This window comes from Manacus candei, unplaced genomic scaffold, assembly GCF_025592945.1.
Source record: "Manacus candei isolate 608988 ecotype Guabito, Panama unplaced genomic scaffold, ASM2559294v1 h1tg000028l, whole genome shotgun sequence".
Taxonomy (NCBI): domain Eukaryota; kingdom Metazoa; phylum Chordata; class Aves; order Passeriformes; family Pipridae; genus Manacus; species Manacus candei.
Genome location: NW_026138076.1, coordinates 33603532 through 33631017, shown reverse-complemented (window position 1 = coordinate 33631017; position 27486 = coordinate 33603532). Strand labels below are relative to the sequence as shown.

General features: G+C 37.9%; 1 protein-coding gene across 5 annotated transcripts in view; it reads right to left on the bottom strand.

The window, feature by feature from the left end:
- Positions 1–775: 775 nt before the first annotated feature.
- The window catches only part of PPP3CA (protein phosphatase 3 catalytic subunit alpha), a 185241-nt gene continuing 158530 nt past the window's right edge, over positions 776–27486 (bottom strand). The window contains exons 9-15 of one of the 5 annotated variants that reach the window (XM_051790497.1): positions 22629–22754; positions 19931–20005; positions 14984–15010; positions 11762–11846; positions 8423–8520; positions 5736–5765; positions 776–2518 (exon numbers count right to left, since the gene is read on the bottom strand). In XM_051790497.1, coding sequence (XP_051646457.1) covers positions 2325–2518; positions 5736–5765; positions 8423–8520; positions 11762–11846; positions 14984–15010; positions 19931–20005; positions 22629–22754 — 635 coding nt within the window. In that variant the 3' untranslated portion in view covers positions 776–2324. The remainder of the gene's footprint in view (positions 2519–5735; positions 5766–8422; positions 8521–11761; positions 11847–14983; positions 15011–19930; positions 20006–22628; positions 22755–27486) is intronic. The other 4 variants (XM_051790498.1, XM_051790500.1, XM_051790499.1 and 1 more) reach the window with 4 other exon arrangements.

Sequence of the window (27486 nt, the reverse complement as noted above, 5' to 3'; positions counted from 1 at the left end):
ACAGCTTCACTGAGCAGATGAACAGTTAAGACTCTATGTGTCTCTCCCTTGTGCTATATCTCTACGCAGTCTGAAATGAGAAGTTAAATCTGAAATGGATCCAGCTTCCTAGTCCCAGACATTATGAATACTCTTTATTTTTGCCACCTGTCACAATTAGCAAGTGCTAAAGTGGGAAAAATATAAGAAAGCAGGCACTGAGCTTATATTTAATAATGGTACCTGAAAGGAGGACTAAAGCAATACCCACATCATTGCACCATTTGGCATTGTCCATCAGTTCTTCACAGGATGATGGACTGTGGAAGAATGTTGAGTACATTAGGGAGAAAATGAGAAAGCAGACAGTTTGACACTTCACCTCTACTAAAAGAGAGCACTTGAAATCCAAAATTTTTGATTTTTTTTTCCCCCTTAAAGGTACATTGTAAATGATACTAACTGGTCTTTTCAAACACTGCAGATAAGGCGAAAGCACACAGAGGGCATGTGTTTTCTCTGTGTTCGTGGGTTACATCCTATACTCATTTTAGTGAAAACCCAGCTTCCTAATCAGAACTTGGGGGAAGTCTGCAGACATTCAGTAGCCTAAACAGCTGGGTAATAAACGAACGTTTTTCTTAGTAAAGAACTGACCTTGAGATGCGAAACAAGTCATTCTTCTCTTAACCGACGGTCTTCTCCTGTCCAAAGCAAAAGAGAGAAGAAGCACACAAACGCATGGTGCCTGTGCGCACAGGCACGGTGACTGAGACAGCAAGAAAGGGAAGAGTGCTTAAGTTCATGCACATTTTTATTGAGTAGTAATATAAAATGCTTCTTTCATTGTTACAAGTGCATGCTTTGATTGCCAACATTTCGAAGTCAAATTACAAAGGCAAGGCTGTAGGCTGTAGTGAATTACTTGGGCACTTATACAATTGTTAAAAAATATCAATGGACTGTTTTGTTTTGTTTCCTTTTCTTTTTGAGAATGAACCAGTTGAAACCCGTAACTGATATACAAAGGGAAAAAAGTGAAAAAATTACACATTTTGTGGCACATGACAAAACAGAACAAAATGACTAAACCATTATGACATTAACAGTTATCATGCATTTAGAATTTCACATGTAACTACAAACTTATTTAAATTTCACAAGGTTTGCTAAACATGCTACCCATCTATATGTGCACTGACAAGCTTATGTTAAAAACTTTAAGAATACTCTCCCCCTTAGATTTTTCAAAGCTTTTTTTTGATTACAAAATTTCAAAGGCATTAAGCATTTTTTTTTTAGAGAATATAAAGTACGCCAGTATACATACATTTCCAGTATAAGTCAGACCACTAAGCGCATTACAGTCCCATACAGGCCTATACAGCCATTTTTTCTTAAAAAACATGCATAGGCAGATTTTTACAGAATATAGATGCTTTTCACTGCACTTAATATGGTGTCTTGTTCACTATACTTAAAAATGCACCACTCATAAATATTTAAATTCAGCAAGCCACAACCAAGACTTGATTTACCAAAAAAACCCCCAGAAAACCTCCCAAACCAAACCCCCCTAAATATAAACAGCAAAAAAAGATAAATGTTATTATTCCAGTTTTTTTTAAAACAAAGAAAAAGATAATTGCTGCCAAATTAGTAAGATAAGTGTTATATTTAAAGAAGGGCATTGAAGCACACTAAAGAAACCTGAGGTAAGCATAATCTGTACAAAATTAAACTGTCGCTCTCGCTCTCTCTCTCACTCTCTCTCTCTTTTTTTTGGCATTTTAAACAAATTTCCAACATTCTTTTTTTTTCTTTTTTCTCTATATTTTTAAAGACTGCCTAATTTATTTCATAGCCATTGTCTGACAAGAGTAGCAAAACATTATCAATAAATAGTCCTTATTTAGTTTGTACATTTTGTTAAAAATGTTTCGATGTTGATGTTGAGTGCTGCAACTGTAAACGTACAATAGTTAGTAAGAAATTAAACAAAGTTTTCATGTCCAGTAACATAATAAAAGGCCTTTCAGTAACATATCTAGACGTTCCCAATGCAGTAGGAAAACATGTTCATTCCCCTAACTTTGCAATATATACCAGCATGAGCTTTCATTTTTCTACAAGCATTTAAAGGCATATCCAAAGGAGGTGTCTCTCCCCCACCCCCCCTCCCACCAAATTAAAGTTGACGATCTCTTCGTAGATGATTTTTGTAAACTGAATCCAACACCTGGCCCCCAGAGCAAGTAAGCTATTATCAGAGGCAAGAACATCCCACTGCCGATGTGCAGCAACCCCATCGTGCCCTGCAGCTCAACCCCCCTCCCGGACAGTGGTCACTGAATATTGCTGCTATTACTGCCGTTGCTGTCCGTGCCATTAGTCTCTGTGGAGATTGCCTTGTTGATGGAGTTAAGGTTGGCATCGGATGGCACATCTCTGCGCGGAGGCATTCGCTCATTAATTCGATCTAAGCCTTTGGCCTCTTCGAAGCTAGTGATCTTATGCTGGGGTGAAAATCCTTTGATAGCTAAATAAAGGATTATTAAAAAGTAAAATTAGCAAGGTAAAACTCTCGGCAGCTTTTTCCCCAATTTAGCAACAAGTGTGAAAGTCCTTCTTTGTGAAGGCGGCAATGAGAAGATCTGACAACACGACCGACTCCTTACCGTGCTCAGAAAGAGCTGGGTGTTAACCACCACCATCTCTTGAAACACAACTATTTTTTTCAACACCATCAACTTCCAATACTTTGTTGTCCACTGGGGTTCAGCTTAGAGTGCTAAGATGCTGACATGAAACTACAGTTTGCAATTAGGAACCATGCTTAGGGCACAGCCATGAGCTGTGAGGTAGCATTTGTTGTCATCACAGCCTTAAGGACATTGTGCCTTGTCCTTACACCCTTTCACGAGCCAAAACTCCCACTTGACTTTCAAAAATCAGGGAAAAAGTGCTGGCTAGTTACAGATGGTGATGACATGGTGAGGCCAGTTTGTGGGATATACATTAAAGCTATAGGAGATCTGGGGTGACCCTACAACAGGGTCTCAGTGCAGGTGAGCTGCTTGTTGAATGCTCAGGGCAGTTACCCTCCCTGACACATTCCTGCACTTCTAGAGAGCAGGTCAAGTCAAACAGCAGTAACACTGTGCAACATGGACCCGGGATATTGTCATTGTGGTACATTCTTACAGTTTAGCTTTGGAAACGCACTGACAAAAGACCAAAGTTCCAACTGATCCTGAGGACTTTTGATCTGCCCTTCAGCAGCGACATTGGTGAGGCCACACCAACCTCAGAAGGGAGCCACAGGCTGGGGAATGCATTCGTAGAGTGATTTTTATTTAATTTTATTCTCTCTTTAATTGAAGTGTTGAACATCTTTAGATTTAAAGTGAAAGAGAAAAAAGCACTGTAGGCAAACAGCAAGTTATTTTGTCATAGCCTTCTGTGTATTTTTCTCTTGTCTGCACCAAGTCAACGCACTGCACTTCCAGAAGTGGCATTTCTGCTATGCCTCTATCATAACATGCCATAGAGCAGAAATGGTGTGTTAGTACCAGGAAACTGTAAACTCCCTGGAGAGAAAATGGTAGGGGAGTTTCAAAGATTAAATTCAATATTCCTTCTCCCCTTTTATCTTCTCTTTACCTCAAAGTACTCCTGCTCTCCTTCCAATATGCGGTCCTGATTTTGGACAAACTGGCAAATTCTGTTAAAAAAAAGTGAACACATCCAAAACTCCAAAACATCCCTGGTACCAATCTACCACTCCCTGCATTTTGGGGAGAGCAAAAAAAGCATTTTCATGCTGATAGTTTTGCCAACCATTCCTGTGAAAATTGATAGATCCCGTTTGCCTCAGGATTCAGTTCTTTAGCCAGTTTCACAAATGTTATATTGGAACTTTGTGAAGTGCATGGGTTTTAACATGTATTATACTTCAACTCAGGAAAACAATAAAAACATAATGGTAATTAGTCAAGCGAGTAGGGATGGAGCAGTGAAAACAGAACAGGCCCTAGAGTGAGTTTTCTTAAGGTTTGGGTTTTGGGTTGTTATTGTTCTTACTTTATCCTCTACCACAAAAATTAAGATGTCTAACAAGTACCCAAGCCAATCCCTTAAAGCAGTAGTTTAATGGATGGCTTTTGGCATTGAAGCCAAAACACTTGCTGTCTCCTGGAGCTTGACAGCAGCACTGCCCAGTTGGTGTTACTGGGCCCTGAACCAAACTGCAGAGGGACAACTGGTAAAGGGTGAAACTTTTTTCCCCCTCAGAAGCTTCATCTATGCAGACAAGTCGTTGCAACTATGGTGAAGGTGTCTCACTAGCAAGGATGGCAAGTCTTGAAGGATTAACTTGAGGGGTGCATATTGCTAGCATGGGGGTACGTTCAATCAATTGTATTTCAAGTAGACACGTTATCATCTGTAACACTAAGGAAGGTGCTCTGCTGTAGTTGCTGGTCAGACAATGAGTATTAGCAGGTTACATTGAGAATATACTAAAACACAACACATAGTCACAGAAAATCACAGAAAACAGCCAAACTGTCAACAAGAATGCACACTGCAGATTAGAGATTGCCGATAGGAATAGGTAATTCCAACATAAATAGCAGCTTACTCACTGCTATTTAGAAAGCAGTTGTATTTTCTCTTACTTGTTTGTTCTGTAATTTTATTCACTGCTTCACAAAATTCAAAAACAAATTCCACTGGCCAAAAGGGCACATCTTACCAACGGACAGCAATCATCAGATTTTTTTTTTAAATTAACTAAAAAAAAAATACCCACAGAAAATTTGAGAGGGGCAAGAACAAAATACAACTGAAGAATTTTGTTTTAAAGGGGAACTCTGAAAATTCTTCTTCCAAAACTTTATAATGCTGAACAAATATTGTGCATCTCCTTTGCAATACATAGTTACTTAGATTTTAAGTGTAGCATCAAAAATTGCTTGAGGGTTAAACTAGAGGTCTGTCAATAAATCACCATAGTTTTCAACACTGAACGCTCAGAAATCTTCCAAGGCAGCCAGTCACTTTATATTTGTAGCTAAAATGGTGCCTGTGTTAATGGTTGCTCTAATGTAAATATCCAGTGTGTAAACTGCCACTGCCAGAGGAAGCAGACATCTTGCAGACAAATGTCTCATGTTGGTTTACTTTTAAAGAGAAACAGAAACATGCTGAACTGTAACAAAAGACCAATAAAATTTCTTTACCAGTTATCTAAAAGAAAGGAAACAAACTGAGGTAAGAAAATAGAAAAAGGGGAAAAGAAACAAAATCAACAAAAAGAGAGAATATTTATAAAAAGCTGTGTGTTTTCCTAGACTAGAGATCGCTGAGGATAGTTTGAGGCAGAGACAAGAGCCAGTCTCCAGCGCACAGCTTTTGAGCTATGTGTCACAAAGCATTTATGATCTGCTGCCGTGTTATGTCCCTTGAAATCCAAGTTCCCTGATCTCCTCCTGTGGCATTATTCAGTGCTTCCTTCAACATACAGCAACTCCAATGTTATTGTAACTTTCAGAAAGAAAAAAATCTCAACAGCAGCAACAGAAAGAAAAACCAAAAAACATTTTCCCCTTTAAAGCAATTACATTTTGGTTAATACCGAGCCACAATTGTTAGCCCAACACCCACACAATCTGTACAAGCTACAGCAAAATGAATACACCCAGCAGAGCCCTTATCTGTTGTGGCACCAACAGAAAGGGGACTGGCCAATTTACCTTCATCAGCCTCAATAGCCTCAACAGTAGCTGAAGAGAAGAAAGGGGTAGCAAAACGAATGAGAAAAATGAGCAGAGGATTTTAACTCTAAGAACAAGTCAGTGAATAGCAAAGGAGCTACAACACTAATGTTACTGTAAGTGCTGGATTTTGGCAAAACAGACACACAGAGAAATGCTTACACAAAAACAATAATTTGCAGATTGAATTAAGCTAGAGTTTGTTTTAAAGCAGAAGTTTCACAAGCTAAAAGTTCTTAAAGACACATTTGAGTACTTTTCTTTTGACTCAAAAGAACTACAAAATGTAAATGTCTTCCATATTGCACATCTGACCTGAAAAGGTCATTATGTAATTCTCCCAGCTCTGAATAAGAGCAGTTTGATTTGCCCTGTCAAAAGAGAACAAAAAATGGCATAAAGCCATCACGCAAAATTCATACCACTTACAAAGTCAGTCTGAAAAGTATTAGCTACCAGTACAAGGCAAAAGAGCCTCACATACAGAATTATTTTTTTATCTCCCCTGACTAAAAGAAACCTCCCCACAGCATGGGACAGTTTGCTTAGAAAGCTCTGCCTTTGCTTGCAACCTTGCCCAGTCTGCTCCATATGTAAGCTCTCTTTTTGTCAACCCGGTCTCTGAAAACAGTATTCTTCTAGTATTTTATTTAAATCAATGGATGTAGACATAAGATTGAAAGCTGTTGGACCCCTAGAATTGCAAAGCCTGGTCTGAGAGAGCAAAGTTTGTAACTGGGAGGTTGCTGCAGTGTTATGGAATACCATGTTACCACAGTTCTGAAACCATTCATTGTTCTTAAAGACATAATTTCATTTGAATCTTACCCATCAGCTTTGGTATGAATTTTTTTTTTTACAGTCAGAGATTTAGAAGTTGATGCAAATCATCAAATGCAATCCAATATAGCAAATATTTTAAAAGAAATTTTGATTTTCAAGAATTTCTCTGATTTTGAGAATAGCTCCAGAAGTCAAGTTTTTAGGAATTCCTCTCCTTTTTTGTCTTATTTTCCCCTACATAAAATCCCAATTTTTTTTTTTGTAGTTAAGATGTTAAATATGGATTGAGATAAATTCTAAAATATCTATACTATTATCTTGCTGCATGGGGAAATGAAAAGATCTAACCCGCATGCACTAAGGTAAGCCTATGCCTCTCAAGCTGCAGAGCAAGAGAGATGGCAAAAATCAGGAAATGAAAACAATGCAAACGTAAAGAAACAGAAACACGATAACTAGGATGAGAAATCAAAATGAATAACAGATCCAAACCAGCACTGACACATTAGAAAAAAAAGACGACTAAAATGTATACTTCCACAACAGAACATACTACTCATATTTTCTGTTAATACATATGGTAATATGTGTGCTTAACAGAAACTATGTGAACTTCAGAGTATTTGGTGAATGGGGTACTACGTGTTAACTAATGCAGAAGCTTGTGTATAGTAATGTTTTACTCAGCCAGAATACTGCAGTATGAGGAGATTTTCCTTTTAGCCATTGTAGCAAGAACTTTTGGCAATTTTCTCAAGTTCATTTCTATTCCTAGTATTTTGCCAGGGCAACAATAGCAGTTTCCTTGGACCAAATTTTCTGACAAATGTAAAGCAACTATACAGAGAAAAGTCTAGGTAAAGACAACAAACCCATTAAGAAAGTGATCCTGTGAAATCATATTGCAGCATTTTCAAAGCAGAACGTTACTATGTCCTTAACACACACGTCATCAACAAGAAAAAAGGGAAGGGAAAAACAGGGAAAAGAAGGTTTACCACTGTATACCTGAATCTTCTGGGTAAAAGAAACAGTAAAGGGAAAAATTACAGAGAAAGAATGCTCCAGGAAGGAAACAGGAAAACAAGAGGCTGAGACTGTGTCAGGGTTATAAAGCATTTCTATTTCTTACATCTACTGCCAACAGAACCTCAATATATGAGAGACCTTTTAGTGTGCCTGCAATATATTCCGCAGCAGTACACACAGAAAAAAAAGGAGAGCTTGCAGGAGTAAATGAAATATTTTGCAGCTCATTGTTCCAAAAGGAATCAAAGGCAGCCCTAGTACAGACTTACCAATTTCCTACAATAAAAGAAGTACCTGGTATAAAACTGACAATCTGTATTGTGTTTGCATACAAGGCAAACACGGTGTTTGTAAGAGCCTTCCTTCACTTGGGCTTAAATCAGAGAGAAATTGTTCTCATGCTGTCACTTAGAATTGTTAGGAGAGAAAATCTAATTCTAGAGCTATTTTCCATTGGTGATTCTCTGTGAGGAAGAACAAATCAGATAAAATACGAGTTTGAGTGTCATTATCTAATCTGAACCTTCATTATTCCATGTATCAAAGTTTGTTCTTAAAAAAAAAACCCAAAAGATGTTGCTGACTGTGGAGAGAGTGCACTTCACATGCAGTCCTGACCCACTCTTCTGAACACCTGACTTTCAGGGACTCTCCCCCGCCCCTTTCCCTGGAAATCAGTGGTACATAATAAGTCCTGAGAAATGGCCTTACATGAACCACTCTCAAATGCTCCAGCACAACAAACCGCCTGTTTTATTCTGTTCGGACAGCTGCCATTACTTTTCTTAGGTTCTGCAGCTGAAAACCAATTGGTTTCTTCATATGTAACAAGACACAAAGGCAAACAGGCTTACCGCTTTGCAGTGTTTGTTTTCCTCCAGAGAGCACACCACTGGGCAGCATTCCTGTTGGAGTCAGACCTTTCAGCGTCAGCACACTCTCACTCTCTTCTCTGTGAAAGTTAAAAAAAAAAAGGAAAGAAAAAAAAGAAAAACACAACAAAAGTAAACAACTTCCTTTTTTTAAAAAATATGGAACATGCTTTAGACACCTTGAGCTACACATGCCCTAACCCATGTGCCATAACCTACAATGATTTGGTTATTTCTAATCTCCTTACCAAGATAGACTGAATTGGGTGGTAACATCAGCACCAGTACAGTTCCTCTCAGTGCTGTGTACGTGGTTAACCTTTGCATCACACCACACACAGACTCCCATTATACTTAACACTATAATCTGCATCTATGAAACAATATATGCAAACCCACAAACCTGAGAGAAGGACCAAAAGGATCAGTTGTTGCCAACAATACATTTAAGCATCTTACACTGTGTGGTCCAAAATCAACTTAAATTTTGTTTTGCTCTTGTCTACACTAGCAACCAGGTGCATTATTTACTGATGATCACCACTTAAAGAAAGGCAGCTAAAAGTTCATTAAAATTAATAAGCACTTTCACCCTTGCTAGTAGTGATCTTAATAGTTTTGTATGCGAAAAATAATATTGGATTCAAGAAAATTGTTTTAGGAAACCTAAATATGTTTTGCTGGTTTCAAATACATACAGTTTTTAATACATGGCAAGAGGAATACAACAGCTCTATCCAGAGAAGCCTTTAAGTACAGCTTTCTACAAGGACTGTAATGCTGCCTGTGATGACATACTTTCTCAGCAGCAAAATTGACCCCAATTCCTTAAGAGAAACTTATTTTGAAGTGCTTTACTTTGAAGTATATAATGACATTAAGCTGGAGGAAGCAAACACAAAGACAGAATTTAGTTCCACATTCACTTGAGGATAATGTGGTTTTGTCTATAAAAACTGTCTCTAAGCAATTCTACTACTTACAATTTTCTTTAGACCTATGTGCCCTGAATTACTTACATATTTCAAACTCTTATTTACCTACTATATATACTCTTCAAGTTCTATTTTTAGTTTGAAAATAATTCTCCTTTTGCTCACTTTTCTTTGTGTTAATAGTCAAAATCAAATTGTGACCATTTCCCTTGCAAGTTTCCCAAGCAATTAGAACTAATGAAACAGCGACATATTTTCAGAATTAACACAGTATTTTCATCATCAAGAATTGCACGCCAAAGTTTTTGCTTTCTCTTGATTATTCAGTTTATTTCATCACTCTCTTCTTTTTTAAATTAAACTGCAATGGGACTTTTAGCTTTACCCTCATAGGATAAGTTTATTCACAGAATTTTTATTATCTTTAAACTGCATATGCACAAGAAAGCTCTGTATCACAGATTCTGAGATTTTTTAGCCTTCGGTGTTCCTTAATTTCTATTTGATGTTGCAGAATCACAGAATCTTTTGAGTTGGAAGGGACCCACAAGGATCATTGAGTCCAACTCTTAAGTGAATGGTCCATATGGGGATCAAACTCACGACTTTGGTCTTATTAGCACCATGTTCTAAACTACTGAGCTAATCTCAGTTTCCTCTCTATTTACATTTAAAAAGAAGGATAATAGACTGATTAAATATTTTAACCACCCTTCTCAGGGAAATATTAAGACTGATTTTCATCAGTGCCTTAAAATGTTGATATTCATTAATTATATATAATATTATAATTATATTCTATTATATATAATAATATAAATAATTAAAGAGGGTTCAAAGTTTCAAACTGTGATAAACCCCTAAGATATGATGTTTATGCATCGTATGTCACTTTAGACAGAACACACGCAAGAATTATTCTGTACCCTTCTTCCATTCTTGAAACCATTAAAAAGCTTCTGCCTCATAGATTCCTTTGAAAAAGTCTTTGACATATAGGTGATGTCAATCATCTGCAAGTTATAAAAGCCCAAATATATCAGCTGAGCATCCAACTTCAGATGTTTCTGCTTATTAAACTTTCCATTTATGTTGAAATAATGTTATATTTCAAAAGGTGCTTCACAACAAAATACAACAGATCCAGAAGCTGTGGTTGAAGGTTACGGGAGAGAAAGCCAGGTTTCCAAACTTTGTTTGCTCCACTATCATCACAAAAAATAATTGTGCTGTTTTATGAAGGTGGTGGCAATGTCAGCACCAGGCTCTCTGCCAGACTTGGTACAGAGGAGCAGGTGGAAACATTTGATTGCTCCCTCGTCTTGTTTAGGGAAAAGGAATAATGCCAACTTTTTTTTTATGGGCACATTTTGAAGTAGCTTGTGCATCACTAGCAATTCACATGTAACACTTTGGGGAAGTCCTCCATCTGAGTATGCTATTTAGAGATATCCTGTTGCAATCTGTGAGGCATGGACAAACTGCAGGGTCCACGCAAAGCCCTGATGAGAACCTGCCCACTGCTTGCATGCTGCAGGAGAGTTTCAAACCAAGCAAGTTTGAGAGTTTCCTCTAAAGTTAGGAGTATATTCTTCAAGTAACTATTTTATTTATTCTTCTTACATCAGTCACACAATCACACCAATAAATTTTTTAGAACTCCCTTGATTTTCCAATAACCATAATAGCCATAAACTGACTACAGCAGAGCAATATACAGTTTCCTGAGGAAAAAAATCCCTCTGCTGAACTGTATTTTCCATATTTAGACTTCAGCACAGTACAGCATGTTTTCTCTTCTGCTCAGAGACATCAAACAGAGTGTTCTAAACATTGGATAGCAATTAGTTACTCATGTTCATGTGTTTGGGGGAGTGAAGCCCAAAGTAACAAGCTGCTGTTGCCTGCACAGCGACTTCCTGGATTTCTAGTTAAATGACCCTAATGCTTTCATATTTAGTCATCTTTACTCGTGGCTATAGCAACATCTGTGGGTGACAAAGTGGGACAGTTGGCTTCTTTTTTAATGAGAGGTGATGAGTAACATACCCTTTCTCCATGTTTAACTCTTGCCTCAGAGTGACTAAAAGATAATTAGTACACCTGATGAGCAATTTAAAAAGAAAAAGGTAATTGCAATTCTTTTTGCTGATGTCTTTTGTTTGTCTGTTTTCCATTCAGCAAAAGCCCTGAGGAAGAAAACTATTCAGAGCCATAATAAATAGCAGTATTGTATAAATAAAACAATCTCTAAAAGGTTACAGCAAAACTCAGGTGGTATACTAAAATAGCAAATCTGCTGTTTGATTAACAGCTGAGTGTTCTAAGTAACCATTTAAAGACGTCCCTTAACATTAAAAAAATCTGAAACAGCACAAAACATTACCTTAACACTGAGAAAACTCTAGCCATTTTTCCTATTGCTCGTATCTTGTTCCTTATAACCTCCTTTCGAGCAGCAGCTGTTGCTCCTATGGAAAACATATTAAAAACAGTTATAGGGATTTGTAAACAATTAATCACTCTAAATACAAGAAACATCATATCAATGTTACAGTTTGCCAAACAAAACCACATTTGTAGTCAAAACTGAAAACATTTTTTTTATTTACAGTTCAAGACTGATCACTTTTGATCCTTTTTAAAACTGCATGTTTTTTCATCAATGTAATTTTCCATTTCAAAAATGTTTTCAGACACCATACCCTACGTAAACAAGTTTCTTAGAAAACAGTCGAAATGCCAAAAAGATATTCAACATGAACTGTGCCCAAACCATAAGTGAAAAAGAAAAGTTAAACAACAATGGACTTAAAATCTATTTAATAATCTAATCATTTTAAGTAGGGAAAAAAATCATGTCTCAATTAAAATAAAAAAACAACCACACAAAAAATATCCCAGGCAACAACCAACCAACCAAAAAACCCCCCAAGCCCCAAACAAATTGGGTTAAGCTTAAAGCCAGGAAAGTCCACTGAGAGTTTTCCTATGCCTAGTTAAAAATTTTATAAAAGGTAATAAAACCTAAAGGCAGAGTCCTGAAAACCAGCATGAAATGGTTGGGATTGTGTTGGCTGGCAGTGGGTAATGGAATTCCACAGACCAACTTCCTTCTTATCACTCCTATGGCCTGCTCAAAATTACAATTACTTTGAAAATTGTAAATTCACATAATACTCTGCCTTTAAAAAAAAAAGAAAAAAGTATGATACAACACAGACTACAGTTCAGCTGAGTTTGCAGGTGTACTTGTTACTTGGGTATCATCAAAATCTGTGCATCCAAGAGAGAACCACCTGAATGGGAAAAGCAAATAGTACTCATTTATCACAACAAGGAATTTCTTTTAATAAGAACCCTCCAGGTCCCTGAGAAAATGCCCTGTTATACTCAGAAGACCAGCTTCATTTAATTATCACAATCATAATCACATACATCATGAAAATTTCTCCCAAAGGTTTCTGAAGGACAGGTAACCTTGACTTGTACAGCTGCTGCCTGACAACTCCTGCCTCAGAAGTTCCAGAGCACAAACCAAAAACCCCTACACATCACAATAACACTTGCTTCTTTGCTACTCCAGAATTCAAGGACAAAAATGAAAATGGCTACTTTCAAATCCTAGCAAACTGATCAATTTTATAAAGTAGAGTCCATGACAGAAGCTAAACTATCAGAAAGGCAAAAATGAGGAGGGCAGTTATGGCAGCAGAGGGGACAGCCCCAGGGATTGGCAGCAGGGATACAGCTGCCTGCAGGCACCAGGCATGGGAGTAAAGCGCTGCTGAACACAGGTGATGGATGCAAGAAGTGGAAAGCTGCTGGAGACAGAGCCATGGGTCCTTGCTCTGCAGACTCTCCTTTGCTGTATTATGAGGGCAAACTGACCTCAGCTGAAAGGGCTTGTAAGAAAACACAGGCTCTGCTGAACTCAATGGCAAAAGCCCCATCTGCTTCAGAAGCATCAGTTTCACACACTGCTCCTCCTTCTCCTCCTCCTCCTTCATGAGGTGCCAGCTGCTCTGGGCAGCGCTGGAGAGGTCCAACACTGCCAACCATGAGATCTGCTGTGCAGTAACTCTCACAGTTTCAGTTTTCTCCACACACCTCTGCTGATAGCAGCCCCATGTCCCTTCTATCAGGCACTGTCACCTTTCCTACTGGATATTTCCCAATTACAATTAAACTTTCAACTGTCTGAGATTACCACTGGAAATGCAAGCATTGCTTCGTTGTCATCAGCAGATGACCAGGTGGCCTGGCTGATACCCTGGTACTTCAGAAGAGGTGAAAAGGAGGTACTTTTTTTTCTTCCTGTGCTTGAATTTCAAAGGATCTGGGTGCACTTGGTGGGTAATGTGGGAGGATGGATAAGTCTGGAGCGTGCCTCAAGGAGATTTGATTTTGGGTGAAAATAGACAATGAATTAAATTGTATTATGCTAATGATTATGTAACACTCCATATTACTTCTTCTATGGCAGCTTTATGCCCATCACTGCACTGGGAACTTTGCAGCATCCATCTCCACCACTACAGTTTTGGGGATCTGAACCCAATGCCCCTTCAATCACCACATTAGTGAAGAATAAGCTGTGATGAAACCTGACAAGTGCAGTGGTGATGGAATCAGAACTGGCTTCAGCATGCAACAATCCAACACCACACACCATCTTTCCTGCCCTGAAAGACTGGTATGAAGATGGAGCTCAAGCTCATGGAATTAATGAACCCAATGGACTTTTATAGGGATAGCCCATAGACTAAGGGAATGATATCTGTGTGTTTATCTAGCAAAAATAGGAAAGATAATGGTGTATTGGAAAATGTGGGACCTAGTATGATGTAATACCAGGATACTGTCCTGGTTTTGGCTGGAATAGATTTAGTTTTCTCCCTGTTAGATACTCAGAATGATGGCTTTCAAATCTCCCACATATAAAGATAAAAATATAATGAAAGTGTATAAAAAATATAAAGATAAAAAAAGGATATGAACACTTAGGCAGAAATGTCTAATTCTAGACAATAAAGAGTGGGAGACACAGCTGTAATTCAGCTGTAACTGAATTAAATATAATATACTTGTAACAGCATAATGAAAAATTGAAATAAAACAGCAATGATTCAGCTGGGTTTTTCAGGAAATAGAGGGGATACCTTCCTGCCTCAATTACTATGATCTCACAGAATTGTACTCTCAAGATACACAGGACATGGTTTTCAGCCTTTCCTACCCTGAAAGTATTTAAAGATGATTTATCTTCTATTTTTCCCCCAAGTGTCACCATCCCTACTTGTTAATTACAATTCCACTCTGTTCTGGTAGATCTTATTAGTATATTCAGCCTTTTTCAGTCACTATTTAACTTAGCTGAACAGAGACTAAGACTAAAGTCTAGCAGATTTGAGAACTGAGAACTGGAAATATAGTTTTAGATCAAGAAGCACAACAAGGGGAAAAAAAGACTATAAATGTAGGATTCAACAGATATAAAATGAGTAAAAAAGTCATACCCAAATCCCTCACTGGTATCCTAATATATATTATCTAGTTGAGCATTAGGAAAATTAATAAAACTTAAGCCTTCCAACTTATTGAATACCTTTCTTCTGTGAACAAATGGGATCTTCTTATGAATTCCATAAGAGGGGAAAAGAAAAAGATCAGTGATGTTTGTAGAATGAAAATAAAAAATAATACAGAACATTTGATAACATCAGTGGAAACGTAATGCTTAAGTAAAGTCTGAAAAACAGAAAAGAAACAAATTAAGCAGAGAATATCCAAAAGGAAAGAAACAGGCTGAAAACAATAGGAAAAAAAAAGAAAAGAAAAAATCTTTTCAGCTTAAAGCCTTGTTAGTAGGTTTTGCAGGACACCAACATGCAGGCAGAAGACCAGCAGTGAAGCTTAGCCTTGGTGTTACCACCTCCAACACGGACTTTCTCCTACACTGCTGCTGCTTTGACAAGGCTTAATCACTTCTCATAAACAGCCCCACCTGTTCATGTGGGGTGTGCCTGTATAATGACACCTCTTAAATTAATCAAGCCAATTCTTCCAGTTTATTTACATCTGATATCTGAAAGAATAGCTTACTATCATACCCATGTCTGCTGTGTCTACCAAAATCTGTGCTACCTACTGCATGTGTTCTGTTCAAATGGTCCAGCAGCTTACAGTGAGCAAATTCAAATGCCACCACAGTACAAGGTATTGCATTTTAAAATCAACTGTTTGAGGGCAAGGCAAGTGCACGACTTGGTGCTCAGGCACAACTGCAGCACAACACGTTTTGGGGACACTGATAATCTAGTGCATACTACTAGGTTGGTCCAGAGGCAGAGCACACCAGTGGGCTGTAGTATGGCTCACATGAAAAATGGTTTCACGATGAAATAATCATATCTAGCAAAATAAAAGAATGAAAAAATAAATAAAAAGATCACATTAAAATGCCACTCTGTCACCAACTGACAGAAATTAAGTATACACTGCAGTCCAACCCTGCTGGTTTGGAGGAAGAACAAATACAAACCATTGGGAAAATCCCTCCACGTTCTCTCCCAGATAAAAATTAACTCATTGAAGAGCTAAGACTCACCAGGTAGTATCATGAACACCCTTGTCAAGGCATTGGTAAGTAACAAACCTAATGACAAGGCCCTTGCTTTTGCTCGATCAGTCTCTGTGTGAGTTGCTGCCCCAGGCACAGTTTATTGTACTGAAGAGATGTGGCAAATGTTGTATGCTACTGTCCACAGCAGAACCAGCTTTTGACTGGCAGGAGAAATTTGACTTGGTAATTCTCTTTAGGCTTGAACTAAAGCACTGTATTGGAGAAGCCGTTTTCCAACCAAGGAATAAATGCTTCAGCTAATGCTGTGACAGTGGCTTTTCTGTGAGAAGGCTGTAAGCTACAATGTTCAAGGCAATAAAAAAAATAATGCAGGTAATTTAAGAGTGTTTTCATGCCAAATCATGATAAGGATGCTTACAAAGCAAGCAGTTTGCATTTGTGTCAAGTTGTTTATTACATTATTGCACCCTTTTAATTAGCAGCTTAGTTTATTCAATCAAATGCAGGAGGCCAGAAATGTTGCTAATTAAAATAAAACAGGACTCTGACTATATGCTGGCTTGGTAGAGGTATTTGCAGTTCCCGTTGCTAAGTGATATGTTTGATGCACAAAACACACAGCACATGAACTAACATTTGCCCAAGACATTTTTTTCTGGATCAGATTATATTGCAACCACCACAGCAAACAGGAAAGAGAAAGTACAGCAAGAGGAAACTATCAGAGATAAGACAACCTGACCTATCATGTTCTCTCATTTTTAAAGCGAGCGAAACCAGAAGGCCAATACAGGCCAGCAGGGACATATGGGATAAAGGGCATTATGATATTTAGGCTTTTTTCACACTAAGCATACACAGAAACAGCCTGCAACAAATTGATCAGATCCCCATGATGTGCTTCCTTAGGGCGAAAAAAAAAGGTGGGGGGTAGGGAGAAAAAAAAAAAAGGAATACATGCTGTTGAGCATCCTGCTCGTGGCTAGATGCACCATGCATGACTCAGAACTACAAATAATAATAAAAATAAAAAAGGGCTCACAAGAACACCATGCAGTGAAGTCAGGCAATACTGGTGGGGCTTTGTTTTGAAGGAAGGAGTGAGAGGGAAAGACAGAGGGCAAGAAAGTGTAAGAGAAGATAACAAATGAATGATCAGCGCAAACCATAGTGATGGGCCATTCTCACTACATGTGGGAACTCAGGTCAGGGCATGTTCAAACTGCAAGGAGAGAAAGGAAATCAGCAGCGAGCCCTGAAAACTACTGATGATCTAAAAATAAGCAATGATTTTTAAGAATCATTCCATCAAACAAAATGCATCTGCTATTGCAGATATCAGGCATTTCCTTCTATGGGAAATACTGCTAAAGAAAAATGGCAGCAGGTAAAGAGGCCAGTACTGCTGCAGTCCTCCAAGGAAGCTGGACAGAAATTACTGAAGAACAGTGGAAATGCTGAGCCACTACAAGAGTGTCAGTATACAGTCTTTACAGAAAGAGTTTTAAGATGGTAATTACTCTGATCTGTTTCATCACGAACACAAACAAAATACTTCTTGTAATTTCTCCCCCAAAAGGCAAAGCTTTCAGGAAAAAAAAAGCAATAAGAGAGAGGGAACTCAACTATCTCTGAGAGAAACAGGATTTTTGTTTGCTGTACAGATAATAAATCACTCACTAGGAAATCATTACAGATATCAGCTTCTATTTAAATTTAAATCAACCCTTAAATTTACTTTGATGTCTGAGTGCTTCAATCTCTTCATGTGCGCAATCCCCATGAGCCCACTGTGTCCAGTGGGCTGGAGGTACAAGCACGAGCCCACAGCAAGCTGCAGCACCAGTGCCACAGATCCCATTTTACAGCACTAAGGGGATTATCCAAGAAAGCAGACATGAACATATGCCAGCTCTGTTTTTTAGCTACCCATGCTAAAGACAACATTTCTAATATCTTCCTTACCATAATGTTTTACACAGAGAAATCATTCATACAGAAAAAAACTGAAAGCAGATTTAGACAACAGTATTAGTGTTACAGTACCAGGAACTGTTTAATTATTCCTCATCTGGAAACTTTAAGACTGTTAGATATTGTTATGCAGTACACACACATGCGAGCCCAGAGGATTTCAGCCTGTCTCCTGCTTAGACACCTGCAATGCTGCAAACTCCACGTCTGGAGGAGTGCCATGGTAAACTCCCGGGGAAACGGGCTGGGGGTTCACCCTCCTCCCAGAAAAAATGCAGTAGATGCAGATATTTCCTGCAGTTGGAGAGGGCTGCTGTTCCCCAAGACCTCTAATGCCTCAGTATTTCTGATTCTGCTTTTGAAAATGTGCTCCTGAACTGTAAGTTATGGATGGGAATGCTGACACTGAAATTTTAGAAAAGAGTACAGGCATTGGCCTGTCTATGCCCAGTTGAAGCTTATAGTACAACTTTAAAAGAAAGTAGTAGGCCAAGGCTGAATTAATTTAAAAATCCTCCCCATAAAGTCTTTGCTTTGGCATTGCATTCAGTGGGATTTCAGCCTGAGCTTAAGTGCTTTCTTGAGCCAAAGATTTTAAGCACATGGTTTTGTTGCTACTGTATTTAATTTGACACAGTTTTTACTCACTGTATGCCTTTGTACAGTTTCACACGCTGCTTTAATTACACAGTACGGACTTATTTAAATTTCATGAGGAAAAAATGGGCACAATATTCAAACAGGTGTTTTCTTCTCTCCACTGATTACTGGTTTCAATAAATTCAGTCTTTGTCCCAAGTCCTGCAAGATAATTGTTCATGTCCACACTCTGTGGCAGATGCAGAACAGGGAATTCCATCTGGCTTTTCAGAATAAAATCAAAGTGCTATCATCCATACCAGTCTTCTCCATTGCAAAGGAAACATTTTGCAAAACCTGTGATCTAGCTTCCTCTTCCAAAGATTAAAAATAAATGCTTTGAGAGAGAAGATTAATTACTACTTCATTAAATATTTGTCTTACTTGAAAGTTCTTCATTCTCCTTGTTCATTCATTCTGCTAGAAAGATCTTGAGAATATTCAGTAGTGCTAGATTTTTCCAGGTTCTTCTTTTTTTAAATTATTTTTAGTATATCTGTTCTTTTTATAGATTATTTTTATTACATATATTATTTATTTTTAGTTTTCACAGATTTTTTTAAACATTGAAAGCATTCACAGTAAGAATGTTAGGGATGCATGGGATTTTTTTCAGCTTTGCTCAATTGAGAAGGGACATTTTGGAGAGCTGCAATTTACTCCAGCACAACCTAGCAGAAAATTATGTCTAATAAAATAAATTGACTTCTAAGAATCTCCAAATTATAAGATATAAAATATCACTTACAGTCAAACCAACAGGTACAAGGCAACTAATCATCATATAAACTTCAACCCAAATGATAACAGAAGTGACCATTCCTCTCTTTTCAGCAGAAGTGTCAGGTTAGAACATTTTCTATCTGTCTTTTCATGTTTATTTTTAAAGATTCTATTGCTTTTTTCATGCCTTTTAGACACACATGTGCATCAAAAGAGGTGACTAAAGTAATACTTCAAGTACAAGTCTTCCAAAGTTGCAGTATGAATGTTTTGGAAGGAGCTCTGCAGGAAGCTTAATTCATTGTAGGAAGAATATTTCACCATATAATTAAACTTGCTATGAGAATCCCTGCGATCTTTTGCCTGAAATCAACATCTGACCCCTTTGTGACAACACAACTCAGATTTTTTTAACCAAAAGATCGAGACCAAGAAAAGGGTTAGAACAGGGCAGAAGATCTATTAATTCTTTCCAAAGCATACGGTAAGCAAATCCACTGGAGTCTAGCACAACAGTTGCTTTCAGCAGCACACAACTCAAATGGGATTCAGAAAATTATTTCAGGGTTAGTAAATAAACTTTTAAAGTAATCTCAAGGCAAACAATCTTGACCAAGGGCAGGAGGCTCTTACCATCAAACCCATCTTCTTCTGTTCCCAGCTCATCATCTGAGCAGATGTTCAGCACGTTTACCAGCATCTCCGTCACTAAAATGGAAAACAAGTGCAGAATTGTTGATATTAAGATTCCCTGGTCTTCCAGAGAGCAAGCTCTAGCCTCAGCAGCGTGAATAAAAATTCAGTGCAATAACAGCACCCACTTTTTAAACAATAGGACCTGTTTTACACATGTACTAATAGAAGCTGAAAATGTCTTGTGTAGCTAATAAAAAGTACAGGTTTCCATAAAAATTTTTCCAAATATAACAAACACCACAACAAATAGACTTTAAAAAAATAACGTGCTTCTCTTTTTGCAATTGTCAATGAAGTATGTAACATTTTTTTTCTCCCCCAATACATTTTTGCCTTTCACTCAACTTGGGTAACAGAACTGACCCCTGTCCTCTGGTTCCTACATGGTAGTAGGATTTGATCTCCATGCTCAGTGAATGGAACATTCCAGTAGAAAAAGTTACAGCAAGAGGGATCACAGAATATTTATTTATTTATCCAGGTCTGGACACTGTACTTCCTGTTCAACAAAACATTAACTGTTTTAACATGCCCTCAGTATCCCTTGAAATCCAGGACAAATACATTAGACACTGTAGGTTCCTTACAGATGGAACTATTCTATATTGAATAGTTACATCATTATTGGAGAATTCAGACTATGTTCAGCTTGCTTATTTTGGAACTTGGGCATGAAAGAGTCAGCCACAGGCTATCCCTACCCTGGTCTCATCTCTTTCAGGAAAGACAACTGTGAGACACTAACCAGAGAGCACACAGAGTGAGAACAATGAAAAAAACCAACCCCAGCAAAAATCACAACCAAAGAAATGTAATTTAGAAAACAAAAAAAGCCAGAGTTACGAGGTAAAATGTGAAACCATTAGCAGATTAAGAAAAACTCCACTACATCTACATGTAGTAAGCATCATTAAAAGGGTTACCAGGCATGTCTAGCCTTGTACTAGCTACACAGGTTGAAAATTTAAGTTTTTTAGTCAAGTGGTTATAAAAATCCTTTTCCGTGACAACAATGATGGCTTGGAACATTAGAAGTGTGGGACAAAGCTATATTTTTTTCCTACTTTAGTGAAGGATTTTCCTTTGACAGGATTAGTGGAAACATTTTCCACATTAACAACAACCAGTGAAACTAACAGCTTCCTACCTTGGTTGGCCTTTGAGGGAAAAAAATCTATATTGAAAAAAAAAGGAAATAAATAACAGGCTGTGTAGAACACCAGTTCTTACATTCATGAATGTTGTTTCGCATAGAAAGGAATATACTGATTCCACCTCTTTGGGCTCTAAAATTTCCAAGAAATTGGTAAGTATGACCATTGGGAAGACGTGAAGGAGAAAAAAAAAAAAAGACGGAAGAAGAATGAGGAACACCTCAGCAAATCTGACCATGCATCCTGTAGCCCCCCCTCAGGAGGTTGCTGATGGGAAGCCTCTGAAAGAACAATCTTACAAGACTGCAGTGTGTATGGAGAACACGACCAACATAAAACCAGACTGGCTGAGTTTACGGCCAAAGAAAATGAAAGCATTTTATCTGCTTCACAAAAGTCTGCAACACACGTCAGTGTGGATTATGTAATGTCTCCATTAGTGGAAACAGCTGTCTATTCTTTGTTAATCCCTGTTTCATTGTCTCTCTGCTTTGTTCACAGAGACCTCAGGCTTCTCACCAGCAGCTTTCCTCATACAAAAGAGCAGTTGAAAACAAAGCCGGTCATGACTGCAGGTAAGAGCCACAGCTGGCTGGATTTCCAGTTGCCTATTAAGAGAGAACTGTTATTCCAAGCACCTTTTAAGAGTTTATTACAGTTTTCTGGCAGTAATTGCTGTTGCAGCAATACTCTATAATGGACGGATCAAAGCAAGCTTCGTCTCAGGCACTGAATAAAATGACTTGGGGTTTAGGCAGTTTGCATTCTGTATTCATTTAATATGCTAGACCAAAGTGTTTTCATGCCTTTTGTGTGCCCGCCATTCATACATAGCATGAAACTGTATTCAGGCAACATCAAGAGCATCATGTTTCAATAAAACATCATTTGTGTTCTTTAGAGTCTTCTTGCCAGCAATAAGGCACCCAATGCCCTGTGCAGAGAAGGGGCTGAGGAGCAGATTTGCCTTCTTGCTGGCATCCCTCTACTCTCTCCAGGAACAGTTAGCCAGGCTAGGTCTTAGTATCACCAGCTCTGTGTTTGCTGATGAAAACGCAACCCATCATCTTATCATAAAGATCAGCTGAGTAAAGATGTAACCACATGTAGTGAAGTCTGTTGAGATGTCCCTTGAGCAGTAAGCAATATCCAAGGGAACACTAAAGAGCTTATAAAGGAAAAACTAATCAGAAGTTTGTTCAGTGAATGCACCTCTGGCCTGCAATGCCATAAAATCTATTTCTACAGTAGAAAGATAATGGCATCATAACCTGGAAAGAGTGGAAATTAAAAAAACATATGAGATGTGTGAATAACCATTGGTAATTGCTTGCCCCTCTGAGACCTGTTTCTACAAATTTGTCCTCAACAGCAAGACATCTGTCTTCAAATTATTCTTGCCTTTTAAAATAAACGAGGCCACGTGTGCAGTGACTAAGAAACGATTTTGCAGTTTTTACAGGCAGAACCAATTTACATACCTTTCTCACCCACAAATGGCAAGGACCAGGTAAATACATCCATGAAGTTTGGAAGCCAGTAGGGATGAGGGGAGCAGTTGAACTGCCTGATATTCATAACATTGTTCTCATATTTCAATACTGCAGCTAGAAGGGAAAAAGAAAAGAAATAAGAGACATCAGCCATGCATGTGACTGGCTGCCAGACCAGTAACACTGACAGAATGCACAGCCCACAGAGCTGCTCATCAGCTTTCACCCACTATTTCCAGCAGTAGCACCTGAATGCCAGTTACAATATGATACAGACTCAGTAAAGTCAAAAGCCATTTTCTGTCTGAAAGCAGTGTCATCAGCTTTCCCTGGCACTAAGATGGGCTGATAAGTCAATTAATACCTCTGAGTAGTCAAGAATGTAAGCTCTGGGATCTGCCATCAGTGAGGAATGAAGCAGAGTATCCACAAACCCTCATTTCACACAGTTATCTGAGCTCCTCACAACCACAGCTTGGAGTTAACAGAGAAGAACATTTATCACTCAGAGTTTGAATGCTGCTCTTCCAATGGATGTTTTCAACATACTTGAGTCATAGCATTGTACAAGAGATGACACTTGCTTCTCACATTATTCAAACTCTAGGACTGTGCTCCCTGTAATATGAATCAATACTAATACAATTTGACTTGCACAATTTAACATTTGCATCATTCTTGTCAGCACACACACACATAGAGTCTGTGTTTGCTAACTGGTGGAAATACAGATATTTATGCCATAGCCACTTTTTAAAGCAGTATACCAAGTTCAGTGTTAACTTCTGTTAACGGACTTCATCAGGTTCATACCTGAAACGGTAATCTGAAAAGGTAATTTTGAGATTAGCACTGAAGTCCCACCAAAGGGACTTCGAACACAAAGACATAAAAGTCTTTAAATGAAGTAGTTATAGGAGACTGCATGCAGGATCTTAAATCAACACAAGCAAAAAACCAGCCATCACAAGAAGGAGGTGTATCATACTTTGCTTTCCCCTTTCCTTCCCACTTGTGGCTCCCCAGGAAGGTACATAGTTCCAGGGACTGGTTATCACTTAACAGCCAGCAATGAAGTTGCACAACTGCAATGTGAGACAGCACTGCAGGAAGTGCAAAGTTGGCTGAAGGGGCTGAACAATTTCTTCTGATTATTTATCTCCTTTCACTGTGTATCAATCAGACAAGAAACTTTTTTTTATGCAGTAAGCTGTTGTTTCCCACAAAAAATTAATAGGGTGCTAAACGTCTTCCATTTTGTGGCCAATGACAGAGTCCAGAGTGACCTGGGAGTTTCCAAAACCTACTTACTGATAGACACAGAGAACAGCTCACTAGCAATTACACAAACTTTTGCTAGGCAGGCACCCTCCATTTAAATAAACCACACTGGACTCTTGCCCATCCCAGTCATCAGTCATTGCACTGCTATAAAGGAAAAAATGGCTTAGTACTGCTATTAGCAAAAATGAGAAAAATAGTGTCATTTCTCTTAAGATTTCCACCACTTTTTGGCTGCAATCACATACAGCAGATCGAAATTCATTCTTCTATTAGTGACACAATTGCATAATAAAAATAAATAGTTTGTGGCTTTATAGAAAAAATTAGTCAAAACCACACAAAAACGACCACTTAATGATTGTGAAGATTCATTTAGAAGGATTAAAACTTCAAATTCATCATTTTAGTGAGCTGAGGTAGTTCCCCTTCCCACTATTTCTTCAATTTATCCAGTAAGTCTACTTCTAAATTCTGTGAAATTTGAATAAATAATTTTTACAAGGAACTTTTAAAATTGGACTCTGAAAAAGCCTGAACCATATGCAGAGCAGTTAGAAAACAGCAAATTAAATATAAATGTCTTCAGTTGGGTTGTTTTCTTTGAAAGAGAGATAATTTATTCTTGGATTAGTATAATAAAAAAATCTTCACACCACTTTATTAATTTATATACCTCAGTATCTTACAAAAGAAAGTTCCAATAATAGTATTTTAAAAAATTCTCTGTTAGTGACCTCTCCAACAAATTACTTCGGAAGCCACTTGAAGAAAAATAACAATATACAATAGAGTAGAGTAATAACAGAGAGAGGAGTCTTCTAAAAGAACCCTCCTCTTAGAAGAATAAAATAAAGTAGGGTAATTACTAGTATTGCAAATACTTTTTGGCATTTTTAATTAAAAATCTGTCATTTACAAGCACAATGCACACAAAATATTATACAGATAACTAATGAAGATAACATTTAACATTAAACTGGCTCCTGTTATGATTGTGAAGTTCTCACTACTGCTTGGGCAGAAGAAGAAAACTTTATCTGGATCAAGAAGAAAATGCTTCTCAGATAACAGCAGGAGTTTCCCTGAGCTTTTCTGGTCCCTTTCCTTCTTTTGGTCCTAGCTCTCTTTTTCCTCTTTGTTGGTTCTGAAAAGGTTTGGGGTTTCACCTCTGCTTCAGTTCTTAGGCCATCTTAACTTGATGCCTAAGTAGATATAGGAGACCCCAGCAGCCTTGAAAGAGTACAAATCTTTTGAAAGTTATAAGACCAGAGGCCACACAGTTGCTAATGGAGGCGACAGAAGACAGTGGGATGAGTTCCTTTGGTTATGAAACCTGTAACAGAGGAAAACCTGACTCTCCAACATTTGCTTATTATTCCAGGCTGCAACTTCAATACTTTTTTTTCCAAACACGTACTCAGACAGATGCTAGCAGACCAAGCCACCAGCCATTATCATGTATAATCACCAACCAGAGCAAGAATCTTATTTTATTATTCTTAACAGACACACACATTTTAACCTAATTTTGATACTCGCTGTTGTAAATAAGTTTTAAACGCTAATGTTTTGTAAAGTGAAGATGTGCAGATATCCCAAATGACATTATACTTCTTTCCAGTGTTAGTAAACTGAGATACTGGATCCTGAAATCACATCAGAGTGAAATGAAACACTAACACAGCAGGTAAAGAGCATTTGTACTATTTAGCTTTAAACATTTAACACAGGCACCCAAGGCTAGAAATATGGGTGTTGAAAACTGTGCGGGTAAGAAACCTTCCTTCAGCTAGAAATGGAGACAGCTCTTCTAACCTTCTCAGGATTAAATATAAGTACCTAGTGCTGTATTTCCTTGGTCTCCCTCAGTTAAAGATGAGCCTGGAACGACTGTGTCCTGTGTCATACCTGTCAGATCTGAGTAGATGTCTCAGACCCTCTGGCATCGCAAATGGTGCTTTAAAAGCCTATATATTTGGAGATGAATTAAAGCTCTTAGCAACATGAACAACATTAAACGGTGTGACAGATAGTTCAGAATTTCTCAAAGACATTACATATCCTGCTTCAAGATCTGCCGAATCATTTTTCAGTATTAACTAACTAATCGATAATATTTCCACCAGAGTAAACAAATAATGAGCATGGTAGAAATACTAGCTCAGAATATTTTTAGACAACCTCAAAATAATTTTAGTGAAAAATTTAACTAATTTTCCTGTAAATTTTTTCAGAAAACTCATCCTGAATTTAGAAAATAGATCGGTAAAAGGTCTCTCAAATTCTTCATACCTAAGAAACAATTTCAATTTCTGATTTAATGCTGAATTAACTTCAGCATTAACTGTACAACTGGGAACACTGCCTTCTCCTCAAGCAGAGTTGCTAAGTAACCACAGCATTTTCTGCTCAAGTCAGATCAGGACTAAGGGTTAGTAAAATGCTCAAGAAGTTTAAACATTATCAAAGGAAAAAATTATTTACTACACAATGTAATGACCTAAATAATCCAATACAGAAGCAAGGCTCACTGCAGGTGGGAAAATCTTCTCTTACAGAATTATGAAGATTTTTATTTGACATGTGCAACTGTGTCTTCCAAAGAAAGAGTGGAGTAGCATTCAAGATTATATCAATAGACTGCAAAAATCACTTCTGGCAAACTTCTCTGATTCGGCAATGAGATGGCCTAGATACCCTGACAGCTCCTCTTTAAAAGCTTTTGTTTCCGTGACAAGAACTCATCACAGCGGCAGAGATAAGGTATGAAAGAAAATTGATAGGGCAAACAGAAGGTTACATCTCTTTCCTTTCTCCCAAAGTGCTAATGTTCCTCAAAGATCATCCCCGTCTTCCAGGTATATTACTCTGCCTTTTTCCAGACAAAAATAATTTTCCCGTTAGATCCATTTGGCTCAGGCACATTTCTTTATGTGTATCCTTGGTATACTGCCTGCTGATACTTTAGACTGACATATTACTTACATGCTACATCAGGAAATATACCGATTTACAGATTTTTTTTATTTTTCTAGTATCCCAAACACTCTCCTGCATGCTTTCTTTTCTCTCCATCATCTACTTTTCCTTTCAGCAACCACACATGTATGTTGCAGCATGCTGGAAGAAGCTTCACGATGGGGTGTTGGTTTTTGGTTTTGTTTTTTTTTTTTTTTAATGACTTTGGATTTTCTGGTGGTTATCTCTCCACTACAAAACTTAATCTTTTAAAAGTGTTCAAAAGATAACAGTCTGTCTGTAAACAGCTAGTTAAAATTGTTCCCTCAGCTAAAAATCATGCACTTAGTGAAGTGACAGCCAGCCACTAAAATACAAAGTATCACCAGTGCTTTACAAACAAATTTCATGCCTCTGTAAAATCTATCACTTGATTTTTCTTTTTTTTGAGGGGAGGTAGTGGTGTCATGAATAGCATTACAGCATGTCCTAATTAAGGCATTAGGAAATATTGCATGCGGGAATAAAAGTTTAGACACAATACAAGGCCAGATCATATCATACAGTAATTTATGGCACTCTCTTATTCTGTTGCTATAGAGAA